Genomic DNA, 17,846 nt, shown 5'->3' on the forward strand with positions numbered 1-17,846 from the left:
CTCAGCCAACAGTAGGGAAGATCCTGTGGTCTGTGGCTTCTCTCTCTTTTTGCCCCTTTTGCCTCATGCCTGGGATCATCATGGCTCATCACCAAATTAAACAACAAGAAGAAAAACATTTGAGCAAGGAGGCTGATGTATTAGGAGGAGACCAGCTGTAGAGAGCCCAAATTCTGGGAAGCCTGCCTTAGGTGGAACAATAACAATTGTTTTCCTATTCCAAGAACAGAGCATGTAGGAAGCCTCCCTCTCTGTAGGCAAGTGGGCTTCTAGCTGGAGCCAGTTCCTGCTGAGCTAAGAACACAAATACCACTAGTTCAGGTCTACAACCCACCCTGGACAGGATTGAGGCCCTCGGGTGGGAGTTTCCCAAAGCCTCTAGTCTCAGCCGTTAACCGAGTTCCCATTCTGTTCTATGGGTAGGAAGCTCTGTCATGCCTGGGTTTTTGTCCCTGCAGATAACAACACCATCTCGGAACTCAGCTCCCTGCATGAGGAAGACAGCAGTTTCCGCCAGTCTTACCATCAGATGCGAAGCAAACAGTTCCCTGTGTCTGGGGACTTGGAAAGCAATCCTGACTACTGGTCAGGTGTCATGCGAGGCAGCAGCGGGGCAAGCCGGGGGCCCTCGGCCATGGAGTATAACAAAGAGGATCTGGAGAGCTTCAGGCACAGGTGAAGATGGCTGTGGCAGGGCAACGCTGGTGCTGGGCGTGAGGGGGCAGGAGCTGGGAGGCAGGGTGCATCTGAGGCTGCTGTGATCCAACAGCATCTCTGTCTGCCCTTCTAGGTTATCCTGCCACGTCTCTCTGTTGAACATCCCTTTCCCACATTTATTAAGCAAGGGAACACTTGGGACACCATGTGCAGAAGTAATCACTCAAGGCTCTCTGAAGAGGGTACTCTGGACCCCTTAATGAACCTTGCTAACATTTCTCTGCTCTTCTCATGTTTTATCCTATAACCTCTAAAAAACCCCACCCATCACCTCCATCATTTTTTTTTTGCGGTACGCGGGCCTCTCACTGCTGTGGTCTCTCCCGTTGCGGAGTACAGCCTCCGGACGCGCAGGCTCAGCGGCCATGGCTCACGGGCCCAGCCGCTCCGTGGCATGTGGGATCTTCCCGGACCAGGGCACGAACCCGTGTGCCCTACATCGGCAGGCGGACTCTCAACCACTGCGCCACCAGGGAAGCCCACCTCCGTCATTTTTGATCATTTGTTTTGTGAAAGGTCAAATGCCAAACGTGTTATACTGTTGCATTTGAGTCTCATAATTCTAAAAAGGAGGTACCATTTTAAGTTGGAGAAACTGAAACTTACAAATGCTAAGGAACTTACCCTGGGTCACATGGCCAATGAATGCGGGGCGGCCAAGTTGTCTGTCCAGTTTTGTGTAGCCAGTGCCCACTGGATAGCACCTTCCCCACTCACCTATCCTGTATCTTGAGGGGCAGTAGATATTGCTTTTCTCTCAGAGAACCAACTGCAGGCTCCCTCTTGCCTGCCACCCCAAGAGGTAACTTGCCCTCGGCTCTGAGGAAGGAAAAGGCCTCTGTTTGTCACCAAATATTACAGGGACTCCGTGGGCCACCGCTGTGTGTACTGCAGGCCCACATCACCCACGCTGGCTTTGAGGGTGTGAGGAGGGAGTCAGGAGGCTGTCAACCAGAGGTCACATCATAAGGGCCAAAAGAAGGCCCAACGTGTGTTTCAGCACCGTGTAGATCACGAAGTATTTTTATCCACACAATCCCATCTTGATCCTTAACACTAACACTCGAGATGGGCGTGGCCGCCTTGAGCTTGTTGTTTGTTGATTCTGAGGCGTGAGAGATGCCCAAGGTGATTCCTCCAGCCAGGAGCGGAGCCGTGGTTCGGACCTCGGTCTCCTGACAGAGGCCCCAGACACGACAGGGGCCCTTAGATCCCCGCTCAAGCTCCCTGCCTCGCGCACGGCTTACCTGGACTGACCAGCGCCTCCTCTGCCCGCAGCCAGCAGCGCTCCAAATCCGAGATGCTGTCGCGGAAGAACTTCGCCACCGGGGTACCGGCCATCTCCATGGACGAGCTGGCGGCCTTCGCTGACTCCTACGGCCCGCGGTCCCGCAGGGCGGACGGCAACAACCACGAGGCCCGGGGCGGGAGCCGCTTCGAGCGCTCAGAGGCGCGGGCGCACGGGGGCTTCTACCAGGACGGCTCGCTGGAGGAGTACTACGGGCAGCGGAGCCGCAGCCGGGAGCCCCTGACCGACGCGGACCGCGGCTGGTCCTACAGCCCCCCGCGCCGGCGGCCGCCCGACGACGCACACCTGCCCCGCCTGGTGAGTCGCACGCCGGGCGCCGCGCCCAAGTACGACCACTCGTTCCGGGGCGCCGGGGTGGAGCGGCAGGCGCTGCCCGAGGGCGCCAGCCGCGGAGGCAGCCTCGAGACGCCGTCCAAGCGGAGCGCGCAGCTCGGCCCGCGCAGCGCCTCCTACTACGCCTGGTCGCCGCCGTCCACCTACAAGGAGGGAACGCCGCAGGGCGAAGAGGAGGACGCGCCCGACGACGCGCTGCCTCCCTACAGCGAGCGCGAGCTCAGCCGGGGCCCGTCCTACCGCGGCCGTGACCTGCCCTACCACAGCAACTCGGAGAAGAAGAGGAAGAAGGAACCCGCCAAGAAGACGGTGAGGCCCAGGCAGCCTCCACGGGGTCTGGGCGGGGAGTCAGCGGGCACGATCCCTGTCCAGGAGCCGCGGGGCTGGGGAGGATGGAGAGCTGAGAAGGAGGGCCCTGCCCCAGATGCCTAGTGGGGCCCAGGTGGAGGGAGCGGGTCCTCCTGCTTGGGGAACGCAGGTGTCAGGCTGGTTTGTTCCCCGCTTCCCTCTATCCAGGACCAGGTGAAGTAAGTGAGTGTGGGCCCCTGGAGCATTGAAAAAAGGCAGAAGTAGCAGGTGCGTAGGTGTAGGGTATTCGAGGGCATTAATGACGAGCTTTAAGAAGCTTCAGGGTTTCTAGCATCAGGGTTTCTAGGGGTCATTACTACCACAGGCCTTTAGGTGGGCTTCTGAGGTCTGCGTGCAGACGATCTATGCTCTATGCATGCTTAGATGTGCCTTCCTCTCCCTCCCTTATCCCCTTTAGGGTGAGGGTTTGTAACTTGCATCAAATGCCCCAAAGAGTCCACATTCCCGAGGTTAGTAGCCATGGGTGATCATGAAGGACAGCTGACTTCTTTTTTCCTTTGACGTTTTATTGAGTGTAAACTATCCTATGCCCTGTATATGTGAAGGAAATCTTTCAGTCCCTGCCCAACTAATTGTCTCTTCTGTAAATGGCCTTATTTAGACTTTGTTTTCTTTCTAAACGCCAAGAGCAGCCTGTTCCATCCCTCAGCCCCCAAATGTGACTTCAGAGGTTGTTGGGGGACAGTCACAGATGTGGGTTTCCAAGGTGCCTTTGTACTCCAGAGGCCACTCTCCAAGCCCGGATGCTTATGCCCCCTCCTCAGTTACCCCGCCTCTCCCGCCATTTTGTTTTTCATGATTCCAAGCTGGACATTTTCTTTAGTGTGTAGTATGGGGAGAGAACATGAACAGAAAAAGGTTCTGGCATGATTATGAACCCCTCCAAAACAAAAACTGTGATGACCAAAAGTACTGTGTGAAGGGAAGGAACTTTCAAGTGATATCAGGTTTATGGTACACCATCTGCACTAACTGTTGTGGAACTGTAAACATTTTAGTTATCCTTAAAGGGGTGAGAAGTTATTCTGTGGCCATGGGACTAAGTTTCATGAGATGTGTGTTGTCTTCAGCACCAGTTAAGGCTTAGGGACAGTAGTCACAAGCCTAATGAAATGCCCTAAAAGTCAGGGTGTGCCAGGCTCTGAACAGGTGTGGACTCTGCCCAGGGAACCATCTGTTGTGTCGGGTTGGGTTTCTTTAATCAGGCTCTTCCTGCTCTTCCCCCCAGAGTGACTTTCCAACCAGGATGTCCCTTGTGGTCTGATGTTTGTTTTCAAGACAACTCTCTGGATGACTAGAAATCAGAAGCAGAAAACGGGAACAAGACACAAATCCAAGAAGCAGCAGGCCCGGGACCTTCTCTGGCCACCACCTTGGAAGATTTGTTGATGTTTGCTTTGGCAAGGGATGGGGGGACAGCCTTTAAGGGAGGCGGATTGCAAACCTCAGTGCCCATCTAACTAGTTTGAGAAACGTATCAAGAAAACAACTACGTGTGAGCACATTCCCACACATGGAGTTTCTCACCCACAGAGTTCATCCTGCCCGATCTCCTTCCTTAGCCAAACCAGGATTCCTTTTCCAATTCTGAAAGGGAGTTAGCTCTGGACTGCTAACTTCCAGATAATGCCTATACCTACAGTCTGCTTTTCTATACCTCCTGTGCTGTGCTTAGAGACAGAATTGATTACTACTGTTAGAAGGGGTTCACTGACAGAGGAAGATAGCTTCAGACAAAGTATACCTTTTAGCCCCATTACCTCCCAGTCACTAGTCAATGACTGTTGTTACACTGAAATCAGGCCTGTGGTGAGCTCAGCGACAGTGACCTGTGGGACAATCACAGAAATGACTTCAGTGTACTGTTCTGAATGACAGTTCCTGAGTGGCTGGAACAAAGCAAGAGCTGTTGAAGTGGTATTTCTTCTTCCATCCTGAGAACATGAACTGCTTTTTCTCTTTTGGCACAGCGACGTCTGAGTCTTGGACATCAAGGGCTCTACCTGTCCTCCCCTCTCCTGGACTCACCACAGGTTTTGGTGCCACACGCAGAGCCCTGCCTCCCTCTGCACTCTGATTAGTTTGTCATCAGGTGCCTTTTGATACATGATTAAAATATACACATGAAAGAGAAGAGGGAGAAAAAGAGGAGAAGACAGTGATGCAAAATAGAGAAGAATGAGAAGGAATCTAAGAAGAAAAGAATATATTGTCTCATTATAATTTGAATATGGGCCACTTCCCCCACAGACTCCCCTGGATCTTCTGTGTGTTTTATACTTCGTTTACCATGAGTTGTTCCTGCCATCCCAGCTTCGTCATTCCAGGACACCTGAGTGTGGGACCCTGGCCTCACCAGGCTGCCACTCTGGATGCTCTTGGGAGATGAGAGAGATTATCCTTCCTTTCTCAGGAAGGAGCACTTCCTACTTCCACCCTTGCCTACATGATAGATTTTGCCTAAATCCCAAAGCTAGATCTCTCTGGATTTTGTAATTTGTATAGATTGTGAAAAATGGCCACTCTTCCCTTCTCATCAAGAGGTGCAGTCTGTTTCTCAACCCCTTGAATCTGGGACTGGCCATGTGATTTGACTTGGCCAGTGGCCCAATAACAGATGTGACACAAGCAGAGACTTGACAAGTTCTTGTGCATGGGGCTTGTCCTCTCTTGCTGCTCTTGGGAAACTTGCAGTCACCACCAGGTGAATGAGCCTGGGCTGGCGTGCTGCATGAGGAGAGAAAGGGGCCCAGTTACCCCCATCACCCTAACTGGCAGCCTATCAACTCTCGACCGATTGCAAACACAGGAGGAAGCCCAGCCAAGACCAACAGAAGAACTGCCTACCTGAGCCCAGCCCAAATTGCTGATTCCTACTCAAGGCATGAGAAGTTGGTGCACTCTTTAAATGTTCATTTCTCTTCAAGGAAAAACTGGCTTTTTCTTCTTGTCTGAATGTTTAGCCCTGAAACCCTGACTCCATCTAACCTTAGGTATCTCTCAGTCTCCACTTTCTTTGACAGACCTTTGTCAAAGCTTTTCATCCCACACTGTTATGGTGGGATACATGGTTGGGTCAAATCACTGGAGGACGATGATGCTTGGCGCTATCCCTCTGCTCCCAGCAGCGGTCCATCTATCTATGGATCCATGGACAACCTCTGAAAAAGTCGTCTTCTTCAGCATCTCCTTGGTCTCTCCAGAACTGTCTGACTGGAGCTAGGCCCTTTTCTCAGAGTACCATTCCTCTGGTATCCATTTAATTCATGGCATTTCCAAACCAGTCCTATGTGTGCAATGAAATAAAGAAGTGGCTAGGTGAGGGTCAGAAGGATGAGTTGTTATCATTGCCTGCGGGAGAACTGGGCTGCCAAAAGACTTCACAGTGGCCTTGGCCTGTGTGAGTGGAACCAGGAGAACAGTTCAGCCCAGTGCTGGCACTTCCAAGGGCTGGAAGACACAAGCCATAACCCTGGTGCTGAGTTTTAGACTTGCTGGTGTCCCTGGCCTCTGAAAGCTTTAGGTCTAGTCTGTCTTTTTGGGCCCCGATTCCGATGGAAAAGATGATTAAAACATCGTTTCTTAGTCACCAGCTTTGGATTTCAACTTGCTCAGGCAATTTTAGAGAATCTTGGGTAGCTGCAGTAGCTATTATCTCATTATACTGAGCACTGTGTCAGGCTATTCACCACCAAAGAGCCCCATAGCACCAGCTGCAGAGACCAAAAATACTGCTTTTATTAGGGGCATGTATGATTTTGGTGAAGGTTGAAGGGAGCCATGGGAAAGAATTATTAAAATTGGAAACCTGCAGTCCCCAGACAACAGAACTACAGACAGACAATAAAAAATACAAAGGTGATAACAGGTTACTGAAATAACCTGGGGAGATGGGAACAGGTTGTCCTCTGAAGGGCTGCATAAATCATTCGGACCTCCAGGCCTCCAGTCGAGAGAGAAAACAGTCATTTCTGGGTATGTGGACAGGAGATAAGGTTGACTGGACAAGTAGAGGCAAAGCTGGCCATCCTCGGCACCCCAGCTTTTCTCAACACATCCTTCTGTTTCTTCTCCCCTAAATAGTCTGTCCTGCATAGGAAGTGCTTATACATGTGAGCTTCCTTCCTAGGTGTTATTGGGGGTACAAGATAAGACTTGTGTAAGACTTGGTCTCTGTCCATGGGACCCTGCCATTGAATAGGGGGAATAAGACATGCCCAAGAAAGAACTGGGAGATTTTATGCATATAATATGAAATATTGGTATGGATAAATTACAACAAACCCAGAGAATTAAAGGTTTTTAATTTAAATGGGTATATTTTGATATTTGTGTTGTGTGTGTTTGTCCATCCATCCTATTTAAAGATATGCTCAGTGATCTGAAAAGCCAATATTAAAAAGTCTGAGCTGAAAGAGGTGAGTTAGGATGGGGAGGGTTGAAAAGCAGAGGCCCCAGTGGGATGACGCGTGAGAGTGTTTGCCTGTGAGTCACAGCTGAGTCAGGGACGTGTTGGATGAGGGGGCATGGATGCAGGTGGCAGGTAGATGAACTTCTCTAGGCCATGCAGAGGCTTATGAGGAAGCTGGGGACATTTGCTGGACCTAGTGCTCATGGGGGAGCTCTCCAGGGGTTCAGTTCTGCAGCCATGAGTGTTGCTGTCCACCTCCACTAATGCAGAGAATGTCTTGCAGAGATGATGGCCACATCTCCATTCTCTGCACCTGGCACGGGACTGTGCAAACTGGGCATGAGAAGTGGCTGCCACTCTAGCCCACGGCTCTCCACGCTGAAAAGACCTAGCCACATCTGTAAATATTTCTAAATAGTCTGAAAGACTTCCTATAGGTAATCTGATGAGACCTTAGGCAGCCTTTGAGAGAGGCTAAGGTCACAGATAGTGTTGTAACTCACCCCCTCTTTTCTTTATAGATGGAGAAATAAGCCATCGCTGCCATTAGTGAAGTCAAAACCCTAATTGGGTCTTTTCTGTTGGATCAGTGTTTCCCCAGATTGCCTAACCATATGAATTACTTGATTGCTGTTGAAAATGTATTGTTGGGCCCTGCCTGGGAGATTGACGGGGTGGGTCTGGGGCTAGGATTTGTACTTTTAACACATATTTCAGGAGAGTCCTATGATCACTTGTATTGGGGAAATCTTACACTAGATCATACCTCATCGTGTGCCCGAAAACACTTGGTCGTGAGGCTTCCTCAGGCTTCAAAATTTTTTCTTCAAATGTCCTGGTGAGGTCGCTCGTTCTCCCTTGGGGCTGGCAGTGGCGAACCTCCCAGCAGTCTGGCTACGATGGCGGTGACTGGTTCACCAGGGTCCAGGGGTAGGAGAACGGTGTGAGGCAGAGAGAAAGGAGGGCTGGGAGCACGCCCCAGAAGGCTGTTCCAGTTGTTCCCAGTCCTAGAATAGAGATCCTGTTGTGACCATCTCAGATCTGAGAACAAGAATTACAGGTAGTTTTCTCATTCCCTTGATGTCATTCTGAGCAAAACTTAGATCATGAAGAGAAAGAAAAGAGACCACTGGGGAACTGGCAAAAATAAATCACTTTTTGAAGCATTCAAATCTTCAGCCTGGCTGGTCAACACCTACCTCCGCCTTTAGACCCAAAGTGGGATGGGCAAAAACAATAAATTCTATGTTATATATCCTTCCAGCATCAGATTTAAATGCTGCCACAATCTTACAGGGGTTTGAAATTGATTTATAAGATGTACAGATCCAGATTCACCAAAATAGGGGCCAGGTACTTAAAGAAAAATGTGCCTAGTTTTTTTCCCGCCAGTATCCTTCCTCTCTTCACCTGGGAAGCCGCTCCGTGAAGCTCCAAGTAAGGAGCTTTTAACAACAGAGATGAGCAAGGATAGTGTGGAGCTGCTTTAAGCAGCAGCATGAGCTTTAGCACTGTCTGAGGGTAGTAAGAATAAAGTTTGTATTATTTTTCTGGTATATCGCTGTTTACAGACCACTTTCACATGCATTGTCGCATTTGATCCTCACAGTGACCCCTGTGGTAGAGGCAGGGTGGACGTGGTGGTCCCATCAGACAATGTAAAACTGAGGCTGAAAAAGGCTAAGTGATTTGCCTATAGTCAAGTCAGTTTTAAAATCATAGAGCCAGGCCTTCTGACCGTCTGTCAAGGGTTCTTTCCAATTCCTAGAATACCGTGGAGTGGAATCAGCCCAGCATCTGGGGAGAAGAGTCCTGGATGCAGTGCTCACTCATGGCTTCACCAGGGTGAAGCTCTGGAGACAGGCACTGTGGCTGCTTCATCCTCCTAAGCACTGGTCCCCAAATACTCCTCTAAGAGGGGGTCAGCTCTACTCAAGGAGACTTTCATTTTCATTAGCCATGCTGGAGGGGAAAAGGCTTTGATAAAAATGTGCTTCCGATGTTAGAGTCCTTCCTGAAGAGGAACTTCTGAGCCAAACTACAAATTCATCTAGACTCAGAATTCCGGGGCTTGGGGGTGACCTGCCTGGAATGAACTATCTGGCATCTTCACTGCCTTTGGGGATTTTAGGTAGAACTAACAGGGGCCAGATACAGAGGGAGCCAATACAGCAGTTTAGTTAATAGTTACGTTAGGGTTTCTTGGTGAGGCTGGATACAGGTCCATGTCGTCTGGCTCATTTCTTCTAGGGAGGCTAGAAGAGATACAAACTTGCCTCTTACCTTGGCTTTCAGCAAAGCCACTCTATTAGCAAAGGTATTGGGCACTATCCAATGAGAATTTTCCTGTGGGAATAAAGGAGAAGGGAATGGAAGGAACAAGAGGACGAAGAAAGGTCAGAAATCTGCTTCATGAGAGTCACCTGCCCAGTTATTGTTGTGCCTTGTCTGTGGCATCAAAACTGAAATATTTGTATTACTGTTGCCCACGACTTTTCTTCAGTGTCAAACATACAAAGTGAATTTGTAACGTTTAAAGTAAATAAAGCATTTTCACCTACATTGGTTATGAAGAACTCATGATTTAGCGCAACTATGCTTAATCATGATCTGACATTAAATGACCTCAGCAGGGAAAAAAAATCATACAATACATGAGCTCCTCAGGTTGTTTTAAGCACTGTAATGGGGAATGAATACTGTGGGACTAGAGGCAAGTACTGACAGAGTGTCATGTATGTTTTTATAGATTTTAATAAGCTACGGCCCGGATACATTCTGTGGCCACTCTCACCACTCTCCACAGACTGCCTGACACTCAGGAGTTGAGGAGCGAGAAAGATGATTGGACAACGGGATGGTTCTTAGCTCATTTTCAAGAAGGGTCCAAGCATTTGCCTGCTAGAAATGGCACTTGGGGAAGGGAGGAAGGAAACTACTTGTGGGAAGACATTTTAAGTTCTGAAGAGATTTGAAAAATTCCACAGCATCATAATTTAGAGAAGGCAACTTAAAACTTTTGTTAGCAAAGGAAGTGATAAGTACCCCCAGAGAACAATTAATCCTCTCTTCTTGGCCAGGCCCTCTCAAGGGACTTCCAGACTTTAGGGTTCTGGTTGAATGGAAAATTTGTCCTTGCTTGAAGCATCTGGACTCAATTTTCTTCTTTTAATGGTTAACTTTAAAATGTTCACATGTAGATTTAATTTAAAGTTAGACACTAAAACAGTTTAACTCTGATTACCTCCTCTGAACTTTCTGCGATTTTATCCATTGCTTTAATTCTATCTTGCTTTTCAGCTTTTATAAAATATGGTGTTTGACTTATAAAGTGTTTGTTTAGAATCACCTACATGTTTTTTCTACACATCTTTTCTTCCTGCATTTCAGATCTGCTTTTGAAAACGTCTCCATTCTATCTGAAGGAAGTTTTCTTTAGTGATGGTCCATTGGTAGGATACTCTGTCAGTCTGTATTTGTTTCAAACAAAATCTTTACTTCACTTTTGTTCTTGAAAGATAATTTTACTGAGTACACAATTTTAAATCAATAGTTATTTTCTCTTGGCACACTGAAGATATTATTCCACTCCCTTCTGCTTCTGTTGTTGCTTTTGAGAAGCCAGTTACCAATCTAATTATCCTTCCTTTGCAAGCAATCTGTCTTGTCTCTCTGGCTATATTTAAGATTTTCTTCTTTTTTCTAGTGTGTGGGTTTTTTTTTTTTTTTTTTCTGCTTAATCAACATGTGACCAGTTGTGGATTTCTTTTTACTTATTCACATTGGGATTTGTTGTGCTACCTGAATCTGTGGATTTTTCATTAATTATGGAAAACTCTCAGCTGTTAACATGTCAAATATTTCTTTTCCTCTTTAAACTCTTTTGAGAATTCCAATTGAATGTATGTTAGACCTTTTCATTCTATTCTACATATTGCTTAAATCTATCTTTTGTATTTTTCATCTCTATCTTTCTGTGGTCTCTTCTGGGTAATTCCTTCAAGTTTATCTTCCACTTCATGACTTTTCTCTTTAGTTTCCCCTAATCTCCTTCCTTTGAGTTTTAATTTCAATTAACAAATTTTTATAAATTTTTCATTTATAAAAATTCAATTTTAATTCTTTTTCACATCTGCACAGTCATTGACAATAGTGTTTTGCTCCTTACTGTTGTATACAATTCCCTCTTATTTCTTTGAATATATTAAATGTACTAACTTTATACTTTACACCCAATAATTCTCATATCTGCAGTCTTTGTGGGTCTAATTTTGAAGTTTGTTACTTCTGCTAACTCTCACTCATGGTTTCTTGTTTCCTTATATGTTTTGTAGTTTTTGATTGTGAATTCATGTTTGGTAAAATGTCATATTGTATTGATGCCAGTCAAGAAAGACCTTTCTTGCTCCTTACCTGTCCTCATTCTCTCCATAATAACTCCACATCTACATACATATACACAGCAACCCTGGAGGGTCCAAGAGGAATAAGTGATTGAGGGAAGAAGCAGTGGAAGTGCTTAGTGGGGAAAATCTAGAAGGTACATGCATTTCTCTCTAATGCAAGCTTCTAGAGTAAAATGAGCCTACAATAGGGGAGAGCAAGAAACTTTAACTTTACAAATTGTCCAGTTTGATCATTATAAAAGAATTACTATTTTAATTATGAAAGTAAGACTATTTGGGCGAGTTAAAAGTGAACAGAATGCCATGTATTATTCAAGAGTAACCAAAGAAATTATGGATCTAGATTTCATTCAAGAAGCAAGGAAGGAGTAGACCCATAGGATGGATTAGAATTAGGCAGTTTTGGGGAAAAATCAACTATTTTACATTTTAACCCTGCTGATTTCTGTTTGCTTAATGTAAAAGTCATATTTTTATATACATTCAATTCAAGAAATAAAGAAGTAGGCTGATTTCAGTCTCTGAAAAAAATCTTGGTAAAGACATCCTAATAATACTCATCACACCATTTAGGTGAACGTTACATTTCTGCTGAATTGGTATTAAGCATTTCCTGAATGTTCATCAGGTGACCTGAAATGACTCACCAAATATGGCAGGAGGTGTAGAGGTAGCTAGCAAGTTGCTCAGAGAAGGGGAGTGAGTTAGCCTGAAACGCCATCTAGTGGCACACATATAAAGGAACGCCTCTAGTGCTAACTTTCCAGGACTCAAGGTATTGAAGTGTGCCTCACAGTGTCTAAGAGTTGTATCCTTAAAAAGTTGTGTATGGGGGCTTCCCTGCTGGCGCAGTGCTTGAGAGTCCACCTGCCCATGCAGGGGACATGGGTTCGTGCCCCGGTCTGGGAAGATCCCACATGCCGCGGAGAATCTGGGCCCATGAGCCATGGCCAAAAAAAAGTTGTGCATGAATTTACTTATGGAAAATCAAATTAAGTGCATTAGGAGTTCTTTATTTGGAAGTGGTGAGTCCTTCTGTATGTTTTGCAAGTTTAGATCTCTCCATGTTATAGTTTTAGGGTAGACTTCTGTGGGTACCACTTGGGGAAAACCTCATGTTTCTTGCTTGGTACGAAGTGGAAATGAAGCACATTCCTCCCTTGATTTAAAGCTATTTTAATGTGTTCTTTTTTAACACCATTGAAATATAAGTACTGAAGTCAGCTCAGACTCAGATGCTACAGAATTACAGTGAAGTCAGTTTCTCATTAACAAGCAAAAATTATGTCACTGAACTGTGCAACCAAAGGATTTAAACCGTCCATTCCCTGGCCTTTGACTGTAAAAAGATGAATCAATCTCTCTCTCTCTTTCTCTCTCTCTCTCTCTCATTCTCGCTCTCACTCTTTCGCTCCATCTCTAAAAAAAACAAGCAGAGAAGATTCCATAGTCTCTTACATTAAAACACTTTTTATAAAAAACAATCCTTGCTCTCAAGAGATGTTTTCTTATGTTTTTTTACATATCTTGTGCTGCAACCCAGCACCAATGTATTCTTGGCTTGTTTTGTTTTTTCCTGAGATGTTCAGTCTCCAGTAGAGCAAAGCCAGAGAGAGAGATATGCCAACTTCTTTTTTTTTTTTTTTTTCCCCCGGTATGCGGGCCTCTCACTGTTGTGGCCTCTCCTGTTGCGGAGCACAGGCTCCGGACGCGCAGGCTCAGCAGCCATAGCTCACACCAGCTTCTTTTTAGCACTGTTCTTATAAAAGCCCTTTGCTCAGCTGAATGGAATTCACTTATAATGGACATTAGTACCATCCCCTCTCTCCCATAGCCTCTTGGTGTTGCTGCAGTGGTTCAGGCAACTGGCTTTTCTTACTCCTTCATGCCAGAGAGACAGCCACTGAAGTTCCAGCTGAAGTTGCTTTCTTTTTGCAGCATTATTAGTCAAAAATCTTTTGGTTACAAATGACAGAAGCCCAGCTCAGGCTAGCTTAAGAAAAAAAAGGAAGAGATGGAGGTTGTGTATCAGAAAGATCCTGGGATAGATCATGGGATGGAAGTAGAGCTGTAGGAACTGAGGGAAAATCTGGGTTGTGATGTATTCAGATTCTCTCCCTGTCTATCACTCACATCTGTTTATCTTTTTATATCAACATTTTTCTCCCATTGAGGACAGACCTTCTGTACAAGGCAGGAATATAGTCACTAGCAGTCCAAGAGTCACAATTTTCCAGCTCACATGGCCCCAGATAGGTGAAGGGTCTTACCCGTGGGAACAATCTTGGGGAAAGGCTGTGACTGACCCATACTGAGTCATGTGCCCATCTTTGAGCTCATCCTTGTGGCCAGAGAGATGGCAAGTCCGTTTATGACTAGAAGGATGAGACTCAGTGATGGACTGGATAGTGGGATAAGAACATTTCTCCAAAGGAGGGAGGGAGGTGTTATGAATAGAAGTAGGAAAAGGGATTCTGGGCAGACAGAATACCATAACAATGGGCATCCACTACTGCATGCTGAAATATTATTCTCCTACAGTCACAGGGCCTTGAACACCCCTCCGGTGTAATATCCCTATCCAGGGCATTAGGGGGCTGTTTTCTTTGCAATTCAGTGAAAATTCTCACCAGAGCCTTCCACATACTGGTGTATCTCCTTGCTTACACTCTGCTCATTCTAAGTTGAGAAATCTGTCTCTGCGTCACTGCCTTAGTTAAGACTTTTCATCTCTTTCCTGGGTTAATCTAATATCCCCCTTTCTTCTCTCCCACCTCCAGTGTTGTCCCCTAATAATTCACCTTCTACTTTGTTGTCAGAAGTTCTAGCTAGTTTCAAGAGAAATACTTGGTGTTCGGCAAAGTGCCTTCTCCTTTCCTCTCCAAGCTCTACAGAACTGGGGACTTCTAGCCTCCCTATCCACCTCTTTATTTTTTTCTGTACTAGCAGGAGAGGAGAACTAACTGGATTCCTGAGAATCCCTGCAGCTCACCGGGCCACATTTCACATGTAAACGTGAGTGTTCACGGACCCCACGCTCTCTTTTCTTGTTCCACTTCCTCGTTCATTTCCTGTCTCAGGGTGGCCGGCACCTCTGTGCTTACTTCCCTCATGGGAGGGGGCAGTTGGGTAGAGTCATCACTAGGCATCTTGGCCTCAGACCAAAGCTGCATTCTCTCACAAGTTTACTGGAAACGCTGCAATTAGGGAGATATTTGTCCCTCGGAGCCCTCACTTGACTTGTACTCTTTGTGTACATGTATGTGGCATTGGTCATGGGAAAACAGGGCTGTGCCCCCCCAAACCTCTAATGGTACAGAGGACATTTGTTGACCAAAAAATATTTGTACATGCTCTAGAAAGTTTATTGATGTATGTATCTGTACCTATAATTTTTATGTTAGATTATGTGACTTTAAATATATCTTTTCAAAAAATTCATTAATTCTTCTAGGCAACCAGTATCTCATACCCATCTGACCATAGATTTACACTTTCCATTCCAGCATTTGACACAGAAACTCAAACAAAATACTGAACAAGTTTTAACAAATTTAGAGCAGCAGTTTCTTGAGGGGAAAATATCCATTTATTAAGAGATATTCTCTCAAAGAAAAGCAAACACCATGTCCAAGGCCTCCGCCTGAGGAGAACTTGGAGAGCGCCCATAGAGATTCTTCAGATTTAAATAACTCAATACAACGAGGGTGGATTTTCACAATGATCCAAACTCTCGTCCTTCAGATCAGGCCTTGGGGCGTTTTCAAAAGGAAACCTCTTCTCCAGGCATTTGAGGGCTCTTGTGTCCACTTTCAGTGCTTCAGAAGGAAAAGTCTTCAAGAGCTGGCAAACAGTTCTTCATCACAGCAGATGCATCTCTCATTCCAAGAAACTTATCAACACAATTTTTTTGCTCTCAAGGAAATTTGAAACCAAATAAAATATTTTAAGTTCTTGACTTATGGAGACCTGGGTTTTTTTTGTTTTGTTTTGTTTTGTTTCTCACAAAGCTGCCAAATGCTCCTCAGAGCATTAGAAAGATAGTATTAGAAAGAAAGTATTAGAAAGAAAAAAGTCTACCTAAAGACTCTCACTGTAAGAACTGTAAGGGATAAAAGGGAACTACTTAACTCTGGCTTGTGGTAGAAGGCACCCTGACAGTAGGCAGTGCTGACCCACACAGAGGGCTGGGTGCTGGGGCACTGGGCTGTGTGCCATGAACTGGGTGGTTGCTGGAGCCCCTGGATCCAGGCAAAAATTTTAGCAGCACATAGATCATCCAAGAGTGAGAGCTGAACACTCTCACACAAGCTATATCACACCTTGATAATGACCCTCAGTTACGAAATTCCAGATGTGTAAATATTTCCTAATCAGAAAACTGAAATAGATAAATAAATATTTCCTAATCAGAAAACTGAAATTATGATACCTGGCAAGGCCAAAGTCTGACTTTGTCACACCCTGCTTAAAACTTCTCTGGCTCACCACAGTCTTCTTGACACAAGGTCAAGTGCCTTAGAAAGTACACAAGGCTCTCTGTGGTCCAACCTCTTCCTGCCATTGCAGCTTCACTGCCGATTTCTACTTCAACTTCTCTGTTTTCTTTTTCTTTGCTGTGCTCTCATGCAGAATCATAAGGAGCACGTGAATACACTGTGTTGTTTTGCATCTTTGTGCCTTTATTGCAGAATGCCTTCCTCACCCTCTTTGGGCACCTTCTTACACATGTTTTAAGATTCAGTTTGGGTGTCACATCCTCTAGGAATCCCTGCTCCCACCAGGCTGAGCTAAAAGCCCCAGTTCCCTGCTTCCCCGGCAGTGTTCATCCTGTCGCTGCATTCAACGTGAATTCAAAAGAATCCCTTTTTGTGTCTGTCCACCCACTGAAATGCAAGTACTTTGAAAGTATGCTTTTTTTTTTTTTTTTGTCTCCTTCAGATCACTATGGTGCGTGGTACACAATAAGTTCTCCATCATTAGCTGAACTAAACCAAAGTGGGATCATGTTATGATATTCTGAAAGCTCTGATCACAGGAAGGCTGGAGAGCAGTCACTCCCATGCTGGTTGAATATGCCCAAACCCTTCCATATCCAGGTCATGCTCAGCCAGGACAGATGACCTCAGTCACCTTGAGGCTTTCCTCCTAGCCATACGCTAAAGCAGAGGTTGGAAAACTTTTGAAAGGGACTTGCCAAAATACTGGTCCCTTTCTCAGTGACAGGTAAGCCTAGAGGGGTTTGGAGGGCAGGAGATGGGGATTGTGTTCACCTATAAGCCATGGGCGAGAGGCCGGAGATTTTGGACGTAGAAACACCTGAGACTCTGTACTGTCTGCCAACCTCAGCTGTTCACTCCGAGGATTTATATCCATAGAGGGTTTTGATGCTGTTGTGACTGAAACATGAACGAAGTTACCAGTCTCTAGGCCACAAGCTGTTTGTGTGTGTTTTCATCAGCACCTAGACCAGCCATGACTATCCCCAAGCTCATGAGAACCATGAAGGATTATAAGCTATGTATCCAAGACAGAGATCTCAGGATTGGACAACTCAGTGGGGCCTGGAAGACATCCTGTCCAGGTAGTGGAAGATGGAGCACTGAGCTACTAGAGAAACCTGCTCAGTCTCTGACCACCTCTGGGGCTGCTCCCTTCCTCTCCACCATATCGGAGCCTCAGTTTCTTTTAGTCTAAAAGGCAACAAATCAATGTGATAGGTAGAAAATATCAGTGTTATGAGCACCTCTTAACCTCTTTCTCTCTCAGTGTATACCATATCGGGAACAGCCAGCTCAGCATCTGCAAGTTGTGATATAAAACAAGGTAATGAGTGAAGGCAGAGCCCAGAGGATCCTGGTCTGGCTCAGTGGATTCACATGGAATGAGCAGAGTGTGGGAGAGAAAAGGGTGAAGGATAATGGTCAAGATGAGCTAGGAGATTTTGGAGAGGGGGAAGGAGATTTGGGGTGTAGGATCTTGAGGGAGATATGAAAAGAATATTTTAAAGATTTTATTATTTTATTTGTTATGAATGAAATCCCTTCTGGCATTTTTGAGGAACTTTAGTATGTGTTAAACTGGTTATAACAGAATTTTCAAATCTCCCTTCTTAGCAAGATCTCTGTCTTGTCATCTAGCACAAAGGGATTTTTTGGTGGCTTCTTTGAGGAGGTGTTTCCATGCTTAGCATGAAAACCAGGGGAAGAAAGGACAAGATGCCCTATTGTGTAAGTGAAGGATGGAGGACTGATGGTTTTGGAGATGAGCTCCAGAGAACAGCCCCTGGATCCCCAGCAAT

The 17,846-nt window shown here is 45.8% G+C and overlaps 1 protein-coding gene across 1 annotated transcript in view; it reads left to right on the forward strand.

The window, feature by feature from the left end:
• Positions 1 to 3,992, forward strand: part of ILDR2 (immunoglobulin like domain containing receptor 2) — a gene marked incomplete at both ends in the record, with an annotated part of 53,155 nt that extends 49,163 nt beyond the window's left edge. The window contains 3 exon segments of the mRNA XM_079697028.1: positions 459 to 675; positions 1,996 to 2,668; positions 3,957 to 3,992. Of these exon segments, the coding sequence (XP_079553154.1) occupies positions 459 to 675; positions 1,996 to 2,668; positions 3,957 to 3,992 (926 nt within the window).
• Positions 3,993 to 17,846: the final 13,854 nt, after the last annotated feature.

This window comes from Hyperoodon ampullatus, assembly GCF_949752795.1.
Source record: "Hyperoodon ampullatus genome assembly, chromosome: 2".
Lineage (NCBI taxonomy): Eukaryota > Metazoa > Chordata > Mammalia > Artiodactyla > Ziphiidae > Hyperoodon > Hyperoodon ampullatus.